Source organism: Leuciscus leuciscus (genome assembly GCF_965113295.1).
Source record: "Leuciscus leuciscus genome assembly, chromosome: 11".
Taxonomy (NCBI): domain Eukaryota; kingdom Metazoa; phylum Chordata; class Actinopteri; order Cypriniformes; family Leuciscidae; genus Leuciscus; species Leuciscus leuciscus.
Window position 1 is genome coordinate 16,085,556 of NC_138735.1, and position 11,741 is coordinate 16,097,296.

An 11,741-nucleotide genomic window follows, 5' to 3' on the forward strand; every position below is an offset into this window, starting at 1 on the left:
TATTTTTACCAATTAAAAGGCCTTTTGGTATAATTGTAAAAATGTCCCCTTCAAGTCGTGGAACACATGTTTTTTCGTTGTGAAATCTTTAATGATTTTTATAAACTGGACTGAAGCTTAGGTTTACTTGATCATCTATACATCATTTTTTAGAGAAAAACTAGATGAACACAAGAAAAACGGCAAATCTATGATCATAAATGTAAGCATTTAAATTATTTCTCAGACATATTATTGGGAGATTATTTATGTATTTCTATGCATTTTAGTCTGTTGTAATATTAAGTAGCCTGTTATACTGTTATAAAATCTCATTGATTTACACAACCAGCTATCAGAATTTCATTTAACTTTTTGGCCATATAAATAACCTTGAGTTCCATATTCTCACCACATCATAATTCATTGTTTTATCACTGAAGAGTATTTGTTCATTTTGTAAAATTGAATTCACATTCCCAATGAATCTCACGTGACAATGTCATGTTCAAAACAGAACGGACACTCTACCATTGAGATTTATGGCATATTGTGTGAAGTATAAAACACTTATACTTAACACACAATATGATTCCATCTTTGTTTATAGTTAATGAAAGACAGTTTATTGCATCTGTTATGATATAAGAAAACCGACTGACGCACATAAAGTTTGTTTTAGAGTTGTATTTATTCTGTCAGCTCAGGTAAAAACATACACACATTCAAAGACTGAGACTCGTTGGTACTCTTTGGTCCAGATCCTTCAACCCAAGCTCATCCTGAATCACATCAATCATATTACACAAATAAAAGTAAAATTCTTTGGAAATAAAAATTCGGTTTTCATTAGGTAACCAATGATGATATTGGTGCTTTCCTTGAAGACATGTCTGATATTTCTGCTTAAAATGACTAGATAATCGGTATTTACTCATAAACGATACATTTTTAAGTTGTGGTTTAAATTCATCATGTCACTTTGTTTGAACGTAGATAATCTAAAATGGCATTTTGGTAGATAGCGTGTAAACAGTAAATAGAGTTTTTAGCTTCTACTGTAAGATAAAATAAGGCACTGATGCCATCTAGTGAACTTTTTGGCATCTAGTGAACTTTTTGGTTTTGTGTATCTCAGATGCAGTGTCCACTGCAGTGCAACAGTCAGTCACATTAAAACCTCCACCTCAACCCATCCTATTCCTCACATCTCCTCAACATCAATTGGTAATTTACATCAGGCCCAGGTAATTTAATCAGGTAGTGTCTGTTCAATCCCTCACTCTCTCTTCCAGCGCCTTCAGCTCTCCTTCCACTTGTGCCGGTAGATCAGCGCCAACCTGCTGGGTGAAGTAGGTCCGAAGCTCCTGAGTTTCCTTCTGCCAGAAGGGTTTGGGCAGGTCAAAGAGGGCACCCATATCAATATTCCCACCCAGGCCTTCTGTGTTTATGGCACCGTTTTGTGGAATCCATCCCACAATGCTCTTGGTGGCAGCCTCGTCTTCACTGGTACGGCTGCAACGTTTGAAGATCCACTCGAGGACACGGGCGTTCTCTCCAAACCCTGGCCACAGGAAAGAGCCGGTCTTCTGATCTTTCCGGAACCAGTTGACGTGGAAGATCTTAGGGAGCTGGGTCGGGCCCTTGCGCGTCTCCATACTCAACCAGTGGGTCAGATAGTCACCGAAGTTGTAGCCGAAGAAAGGACGCATTGCGAAGGGGTCATGCATGATTACTTTACCTGAGGAAAATTAGCCATATATATTGTCATTTATGAAAAATAGCAGTATTAGGTAAACGTTACCCATAAATAGCAGTATTTTCATGGGTAACGTTTCATGGGTATGTAGTGTACACGTTTGTTACCAACTATTTATCATATGGAGAAATGAAAGTTTGTACCTTTATGTTCAGCAGCAGCTGTGGATTCAGATCTCATGGCTGCACCCACAAACACACCATGACGCCAGTTAAAGGACTCGTACACCAAAGGCACACCTGGGAAAATAGACAGGTACATTTTGAGATATAATGTACATCATATATGTACGTAGTTGTAAGTAGTATAACAATATCTTGGTATAAAAGTTTTGATTCAGTGATACCCACCTTCTGGTCTTCTGCCACCAAATACAATAGCATCAATAGGGACGCCCTCATCACTCTCCCAGCGTGGGTCTATGATAGGGCACTGGCCAGCAGGGGCACAAAACCTTGAGTTCGGGTGAGCACACAGTGTAGAATCACCTGAGAAACAGAAAAAGAGCTATACAAATTAAAAGTTGTATTTATATAATAATCATATATACTAACTTTTTTTTTTTTTATTAGGCAAGGCAAGTTTATTTAAATAGCACATCTCATACACTATGGCAATTCAAAGTGCTTTACATAGAAAGGAATTAAAATATCACACTTTGGCAATTCAAAGTGCTTTGCATAGAAAATAAGCACAAAATAAAATCAAGGGAAATTAAAACAGTTATAAAAGGAATTAAAAGAGATACATTATACAGTTCTAAAATTAATCAGAGTAAAATGAATTAAAGTAGTAAAAAGATGATCCATAGAATAAACTTCTTATCTGGCAAAACACCAGTGTATCTTATTTTGTATATAGTTTTACTCTTACGCTGTGTCTGTGGTGTTTATTCAGCGCGCCTAAGAATTCCATTGGACATCTCCAATGGACCCGATATTTCCCTAAAATCGGGCAGGAGGAGCTCTAGGACTGACCTCGGGTTCACTGCCCCATCAGTCCACACCCCCAAAAAAACCCATTTGTTCGGAAGCTCTAGGAAAGGAGTCGATCCAGTCCGCACCCCACAGAACCTCAAGTTTCATTGACGCATCAAACTCACTACTCCACCACAGACCAAGGTCATCAGCATTGTTTCATCATTCAGTTTCTCCAATTAAGTGGTTTGTGTTTCTCTCTTACCCAATTCTCAGTGCCATTTGAGTTCAGTTTAGAAGTCAGTCGGACGTACAGTGGATACAGTTAAAAAAGAATTAAAAGAGATAAACTGGCAAAACACGGGTGTATCATTTTTTGTACAGCTGCTTGTTATACTGTGAGATTATCCCATGCGGATTGTACTGTCTGTGGTGATCTTTCGACGCGTCTAAAAAATCTATTTGATGTTTTGCCTGTATCAGTATTTAAAACGAATATCGTTTATTATCTGTACGAGCGCTGTCTCTGTGCTGTGATGTAGTCGGAAACCAGATTGAAAATTATAAAAGTATCCATTTGAGATTAAGAATTTGTTCAGTTGATTGAAGACAACTTTTTCAACGATCTTGCCTATGAAAGGAAGATTTGAGATTGGTCTGTAATTGCTCAATATCAATTACAGAGGAATAGTTCCACAATTACTTCCTATAGAGAAGTCTAGGGTGCGATTAATAATTTTATTTATAAATTAGATTTATATATTAATTAATGTTTCCCTTAACTGTCAGTGGGACGATTGGCGCTTTTTTTAATAGCCTTTTTTCCCTATCACATATTTTATTAATCATCAATCAGGTATCATTCGAAAGCTTACACCCTCATCCTGTGAAAACCATTTTGAAATAAGACATTGCATTCTTTTTGGAAACAGTACTTACATTTATTTTAGCGTGCTCCTCCCCCCTAGTGGGCGATGTCATGTTTGATATTACACATTTTACTGCACTATTTTATAATCAAAACCTTTTCTAATCTTGACAAAACTCATATCGCTTGAAAGGTCTAAGACTCAACATTCCTTATTTGGTGATTGTTTTGTGATAGAAGTGATATTGTGACAGACATTTATTAATTTGTGACAGGAGAACGAATAAATAAATTAAATGTAGGTGACACACGGTGGTTATTTTTGGTAAAGAGCCTAAACAAAATCTCATGGTAACTTCAATTTTATGATATCAACTTCAAATTTGGAACAAAACTTGGTTAGATACGTGGCTTTGATTTCATAGCATAAATTGTTTTGTAATATATATATTTTGTATGAAATACAAAAATGTTAGTACAGTACATTTGTTTTATATTAAATTTAAACTTCTATAACCTTTTTCATTTTTTCATTTTTTTAAATGCTATATAATCTGATGAGTCTTCTTTGAAAAGAGACCAACCTTAGGTCTATTCCAAAACATTCATGAAATACAACAATTTAAGTTTGGATAGCGCATTTTCAAGTTTATGCTCAAAAAGGGGGGTGACAGTTAAGGGGTTAGGGATTTTTTAATATTTTGTCAAAATGACTTTACTAATCAATGATCTTACCATATTTCCAAGATTTTCCATGCCAGTCTGTGAGTTTGATTCCAGGTGCAGGCGGATCCAGACCCTCCCACCAAACACCCCCATCGCTGGTCTCTCCTACGTTAGTGAACACTGTGTTACTGGAGATGGTTGACATGGCATGAGGGTTGGTCTTTAGGGATGTCCCGGGGGCAACTCCAAAGAAACCATTCTCTGGATTAATAGCTCTGAGTTTACCTGGTGAAGAGAGTCAAAATGCACCACCGTTTGTATTGAAAACATTTATTTATAATCAACAGTATTCTCCTCAACAGATTCCTCACGTCATACATTAATACACTACAGCAAACCTGTTCCTGAGCAACTGTTATTTATAAAGTGTTAGCTGTGCCATGCAATTATTTCTATTTTAATTAGTTCACTCTTTGCTGCCCAATAAACATGCTAAAATAAGAGTTATGGTATCATTTACTGGCTGTCCATAAACCCACACTTGTGTCAATATATTGCATAATATGCCGTCTAGGACGAGTCATATTTCTCACCCTGACTGTCAAATTTCATCCAGGCGATGTCATCGCCCACACACTCCACCTTCCAGCCTGGCAGTGATGGTTTCATCATGGCCAAGTTAGTTTTCCCACAAGCGCTCGGGAACGCAGCTGCAATGTACCGTTTTACACCCTGAGGATTTGTGATACCCAGAATCTGGAGGGAAGAGAAACAGGGACGAGTATCAACATCATGTTTTATAAATGAATACTCCAGCTAAGACAGTAGTACAACAGTAAGATGTATTGTTGTAAACTCGCAAGCAAGAGCCAGGATTTTGTCTGATGTCCCATACCAGCATGTGTTCAGCCAACCAGCCTTCATCTTTGGCGATGCGTGACGCGATACGAAGAGCAAAGCACTTCTTTCCAAGGAGCGAGTTTCCACCGTAACCGCTGCCGAAGGATAAGATCTGCCTGGTGTCTGGGAGATGTGAGATCAACACCTTCTCTGGGTTACAAGGCCAGCTATTTACTAAAGGAGCTGTGCGGGAAGAACAGAGAAAGAGATATAGATAAGAAAAATATATATACATTACCATTCAAAGGTTTGGGGGAAGTAAGATTTGTTTTACCCCCTGGTTTCACAGACAAGGCTTAAGCTAGTCCCAGACTAAAATGCACGTTTGAGCTGTTTTAACTGAAAGCAACTTGCACTGACATACCTTAAAATATGTCATTGTATTGTCTCAAGATCGCACCAGTAATGCCTATTTCTAAAGAACAATTATAAAAGCTACTTAAATGAACTAAGGCCTAATCCTGGCTTAATCTAAACCCTATATGTGAAACCAGGCCTAATACTTTTAATCCACAAGGATACATTAAATTGGTAATAATACTGGTTTTGTTCAGAAAATGCAACAAAAAAAGACAAAAATGGGTTATTTGAAAAAAAAAAAGGGAAACTTTAGAGTTTCATTTGATGGATTGAATCATATTTACATATTAAATTAAAGCAGTTAAAGGACAAGTTCGGTATTTTACACTTAAAGCCCTGTTTACAGATCGTATCTGATGAAATAGAACGGTTAAGATTAAAATTTGGACACATGCTCCTGTCCCGAGAATTTTAGGTTTATTTCGCTTTTGTGGACCTATTTTGCCAAACGCATCACACCCGTGATTCTTCCGTTGAGAGCTTGAATAATAGACACTCCAGCCCAGTTGGTGGCGATAATGCACCTTTGCCAATTGCAAGCAAACCACGGGCATTTAATTGAATACATAGACAGTATAAGAAATGGACAGAGTCATCTCATTGGAACTCAATTGAGGCAAGTGAAGCCCGTTTTCAGCGATTTTTTAGGACTTCCGTTCCTGACGCGCAGACTCAAACTGAGCTTGACGACGTAGATGTGACGTGAGCAACCCGTCTGTCTTCTAGTGGCTGTGGCATGAGAAATCTGAATCATTCCCTTCCGAATCTTGCAGAGACGGAGATCGTGAGTAGGAGGTGTCCATGAGCTAGGAGCAGGAGAAACTTTTGCTAGGTATTCTGATTAATTATTTTGTCATTTTGCCTCCACGTCTCCCCGATTGCCCGCGAGCTTCTCCTCCCGTCAATACGGTAATCTCTCTACTGTGCGACAGAGAGTCGCGTGGTTATGACGCAATCGTTAGCCTACTTTTACAAAAACTGTTTTTACGGGGCCATAACGTAAGCTACAAGGTAATGGAGCATTTTATACATTGTCGTGTTTCTTTAGAAATAAATAATGGACAAATGGAGTCTTTAAACGCCTCAGATGTAAAGTTATTCGCTGTCAAAGTGATGCCAAAATGAATGGGAGTCAATGGGATGCTAACAGCAGGTGAAGTTCTGCTACAAGATGGTGGCACGCGGCCGGCTTCAACTTCCGGTCGACTTCCTTCCCGCTTGATTGAATACACAGAAGAAGCAGAAGAAGAAGCGGCGGAGTAATACCGTAATGGTGCTGCGGTCTCACAGCAAGTCAATGGAGTTGGACAAAAACTACGATAAAACCTGTTGGAATGCATCTTTTTCAGCGATTTTTGATGGAACATATCAGTGAACACCCCTGACCACTCGGTGAGTTTCACGTCTTTGTAAACGAAAGTTTAATGTGTTTTTAGGACGGAATCTTCCAGTGCATATAGACAACCATTGTGGGGGTGGTGGGGGGAAGCGAAATAAACCTAAAATTCTCGGGACAGCAGCATGTGTCCAAATTTTTATCTTAACCGTTCTATTTCATCAGATACGATCTGTAAACAGGGCTTTAAGTGTAAAATACTGAACTTGTCCTTTAAGGTACCTTTGAGTGGTAAAGGTCGGCCCACAGAGTGCTGGCAGCGCACAAACTCCGCCCCCTCAGCTAGTTTCTCCAGCACAGGCGTCCCCATGCGTGTCATGATGCCCATGCTAGCCACCACATATGGAGAATCTGTCACCTGAACACCAAACTTAGCAAGAGAAGAGTTCACAGGGCCCATACTGAAGGGGATCACATACATAGTGCGTCCTACAGAGGGATAGAAAGTAAGAAATATTCAGACTTTTACAGTTTCCTCCCAGCCTATCCTACATGATCATGTGTATTATTTGGATTTTAAAGGAACATTCCAGGTTAAATACGAATTAAGCTCTACTGATGGGATTCTGTGTATGAAATTTTAATTGTATGAATTTAAACCGCAAACATGCCTCCTTTCTATACTAGTCAAGATTATTATATATAATATTTCTTTTTGCTTGACGCAATTTACACTGCACTATTGCTGTCCATGAAAGGCAGGTGCCGCAACAAAAACACAATTTGATTTAAGAGAGCTCTGGTTTGTGTACATTTACCATTGATCATGGCAGCAGTAATTAATTATATGATGATCAAATAATGAAGAAGAGCATTATAACCGGGCATATATCCAGGCACACAATATAGACGAGTGCACTTTTAGTATTTTAAAGAGCTGATTCAGATGCCTGGATCACAGTGATGTCATTTATGTGACAATATTATGTATAAATAATTATATATTCAAAGTCAGTAAAATAATTCTGTTATTTTTTAAGGTGGCTGGATGAACTATTTGACAGGTTTCAGCAATTAATCAGTGATTTGAGTAACACACACCTGCCATGCAGCCAGGAAAGCGGTCCTCTCTGGCCCTCTGGAAGTCTCCCTCACTCATCCAGCTGCCCAGCTGGGACTTTGCACCTCCGGTGGGGATGGGGATAGTGTCCCTTTGGACCTTCGTGACGATCACTGTCTTACTCTCCACGCGAGCCACATCTTTAGGGTCAGTACGTGCCAGCCAGCTGCACACAGAAATGATTATGAATTAGTGGAAATTTAAATCAGGATTATGTCAGACCATTCGTATTATCATCAGTATTTCTTAAAGTACCCCTATTATGCTATTATAAAGGTTCTTCGTTTTATTTTGGAGGTCTCCAACAATAGGTTTACATGCATTCAAGGTAAAAAAAAAAGTATAAAAACCAAAAAAAAATTAATGTTCTCACAATATACATTGCATCATTACCTCTTTTCTCACAGTGCCTGAAATAGTTAAAGAAAGGATCAGGTCTCTCTAAACCTCTCCTTTCTGAGAGCCTACTCTCCTCTGATTGGTCCGACAGCCCAGTCTGTTGTGATTAGTCTACTGCTTACAGCGCGTGTCAGAAACAAAACGGCATTTTCTCTGATTGGATATCTATCCGATCGCGAAAAGACCAGGTGTAAATGCCGATTTAAATCCGATCACTCAAACCACATCAGGAGGTGGTCTGAGACGAAACTGGACCAGTGTAAATGCATCTGGTTATTGAAACCACATATGTAATATCTTGAAAAAGCATAATAGGTGCACTTTAAAATACTTACAATATGATCAGCAAAAAAACAACTTACCAGTTTTCATATTTGCTGAGTTTCTTTACAATGCCCTCTTTCTCCAGGTTGGCCAGGATGTCTGCTGTCTCACCTGGTGTGCCTGTGACCACGTGCACTTTAGCAGGTTTACACTCAGCCACTGCTCCAGACACAAACTCAGCCACAGACGAGGGCAGAGAGGGGATGGAGGCGAGAGACCGCGCTCCCACTGAAGCTGTACTGATGGCATTTCGCCTACATGGACACATGCAAACATTAGTACATCAAATTAAAGATTAATTGCATTAGCATGGTTCAACCTACAAAACACTTCATTCTTGGTTAGTTTTACACATTTAACAAGCACACACACACTATACAAAACAGAAAATTATTATGACCAGTTAAGATATACAATCCAGCAACAACTTATCACCGTTTGTATCACACCGCTTGTCTGTGTTTGCATGTACCAGAAGGACTGTCAGTTTGTGCATTAGTGGTGGGAATTACTGAGCAATTTCTGTAAGTTATATCAATATGCCAGTGGGTGGCGACAAGTGACGGTCTTTTGTGAGTCATTTGAATCATTCACTCAACTGTTTTGTTCAAAACATTGATGACAGTCTGTATCTGAAATTGTCCATTCACTATTCCCAACATTACTGCACTATATATTTTACAATATATCAAATGTAAAATAACACTGCATAATCTTCGCTTTATCAATGAAATATAGATTAATACTTAAAGTTAAAAAGTTATTCAGTCAAGAGCAGTGATTGATTTATTTCTTTGGTTAATTGATTAGCATAACAAACACAGACAGCAGCAGGAATATTAGACTGCTGTCACTTTGAGACGAATGCACAGATTCATTATACTGATACTGTACAATGCATTGTCTTTCTCGACTGTCTACATTCACTTAAGACATAACCAACTATGTTTACTAGAATACTCACCAAGATGGGCATTTTTATATCATTTTGTGTGAATTTTTCCGTTCAAACGCAAGAAGAGCCTTTTCAATAATAACAAATGCAGTAAACGTGAAAACTATTTGTGTGACAAACCTGTGTGTTTATGATTACTATGCAATTTGAGGCAGAATAATGGACTTTTTGTACAGCAAAAATAACTGGAAGACTTGCATTTTCAAGTCAAAAAGGTGGGTGCTCTTATGCTAAAAATAAGGTGGCTAATTTAAAAAAGCCTACACTCCAGATTCAGGTGGAACATTCTAAACCCAACTCAATATAAAGTCTAAGTTAAAGGTGCTCTAAGCGATGTTGGGTGAAGTATGGTCAAACAAAACGGCTAGCTTTACCCTCCCTCCTCCTCATCTCGTCCCCTCCCCCTCCCTTCCGTGCTTCCTGAAACAGTCATGAACTTTTTCAAATGTAAATTCAGGACTTCGCACGTTCCTTTTCCCTCTTCTTTGCTATTTGTTCATTGGAACGTCGTCTCTTTAGTCGTGTGTCGGCCATATCAAAATTCAAGAGAATATAATTCTAACATTAGTCGTTGTCTAGGACATCTCTCCTCTAGCCAACTTCCCTCTTCATGCTTCTCTCTCCTCCACTCCCCACACCCCCCTTCATGTGCATGCGCACTAACCCCCCAACCCCCCAACCCCCACCCCCAAATCATTCTTGTCGGTTATTGGCTGCAACACTGTTTGTTATGTTTCGTGGTCCAGGCTGGGCCAGTTTGTTTTTCTTGCTGTTTGTGGAGCCTGGGCTGTCTACAGAGACCGCGTTTTTTTTTACAGTGTGTTCAGGGGACAGGCAGCTTGCGGATAGTGAGGAGATGTTTGCTGTATGTGACAAAAAATGTTTTGGCCTAAAAAACGTGTGACATCGCTTAGAGCACCTTTAAAAACTGTAGCTAATGTATAAAAAAGATGAATATGTGATCCATGACATTTTTTAATTAAAGACTGAACAACATTTATTTGAGCTTGACAGTATGTCAGCAATATGAATATTGCATAATAACTGCTGGATGTACTTTAACACAGATCTTTGACCGAAAGTGATTTAGAAGCTGCAAGACTAATTAGTGGTGTCCTTTGGAATGTGCACAACTAGTCAAAAGTTTGCAAGGCTCAACCGTTTATTTATTTATTATTACTATTTTTGCTGACCCAGTCCAGTTCAGATTTTAATTAGTCCTTTTGGGGAACAATATGTTTTATCAGTGTCTAAAATAAAAAAAATTAAAAAATGAATTTACAGCAAATTATTTACTATGCTTTTAATTTACATTATTAAGTTAATGTCTTTGGTTCCCAAGGAACACACAAACTGATAAAAAAGCATACCTTGAATGTCAATGCATCTACCAAATGAATAAATGTAAATTGGATAAAATGAAAAGGAACAGACAAGAGGCAGAAAATGGGGCAGAAGAGGATCATATTCTCTTTCAATCTTTCAATTGTGTGTTTATATTTCACAATTCAGACTTTATAACTTGCAATTCTGATTTTTTTGGACCCACTTTATATGAAGTGTCTTTAACTACTATGTACTACTAACATATAAACTAACCATTTGATACAATGCAATTATTGTGTACTTACATACATACCTTGCATAGAACTTAAGGTTATATTTAAAAAATGCCTGCATGTAGGCTAATTACAGTCACAGTTTTGACCCCCTTGTTTCCTCATTTTCATCAAACCACTCAGCTTTACACCATTAATTATTATAGGCAGTTACACACGCCCCCATGTGAACCGACCAATCAGACGGCCTCCTTGGCATTCACTCCCCTCCCCTCCCCTCGAGGGTCTGGTTAGACAGGGTAAGGCCCTATACAAGCACACCATGTTCATTCATGAACACATAACACACGTACTAATGTCAGACATGTGAGCAATAGTAAAATGGGCCAAAATGGTGCTTTCTTTCTAAACCATAAGCATGCATCACGGCTATACCTCAAAGGCGTTTCAATGCAAAATAACCTGTTAAACAAGTTAGGAGGAGGATTTTTCACTCAAAACACACACACGTACGTCATTAACAATCAGTTCGTGTATCATGCATCTGCAGGGTAAAGTTTGGCTATATAGACTTTCACACTGAGCATATTTACTTGAAG

At 38.6% G+C, this 11,741-nt stretch overlaps 1 protein-coding gene across 2 annotated transcripts in view; it reads right to left on the reverse strand.

Annotated features, from left to right (window-relative positions):
* Window positions 1-651: 651 nt before the first annotated feature.
* pck2 (phosphoenolpyruvate carboxykinase 2 (mitochondrial)) overlaps window positions 652-11,741 on the reverse strand; it is a 12,561-nt gene continuing 1,471 nt past the window's right edge. For both annotated transcript variants that reach the window (XM_082184859.1, XM_082184858.1), the window contains 9 exons: window positions 8,667-8,882; window positions 7,887-8,071; window positions 7,068-7,274; window positions 5,085-5,272; window positions 4,783-4,945; window positions 4,259-4,474; window positions 2,089-2,226; window positions 1,882-1,977; window positions 652-1,720 (listed from right to left, as the gene is read on the reverse strand). In XM_082184859.1, the coding sequence (XP_082040985.1) occupies window positions 1,251-1,720; window positions 1,882-1,977; window positions 2,089-2,226; window positions 4,259-4,474; window positions 4,783-4,945; window positions 5,085-5,272; window positions 7,068-7,274; window positions 7,887-8,071; window positions 8,667-8,882 (1,879 nt within the window). In that variant the 3' untranslated portion in view covers window positions 652-1,250. The remainder of the gene's footprint in view (window positions 1,721-1,881; window positions 1,978-2,088; window positions 2,227-4,258; window positions 4,475-4,782; window positions 4,946-5,084; window positions 5,273-7,067; window positions 7,275-7,886; window positions 8,072-8,666; window positions 8,883-11,741) is intronic.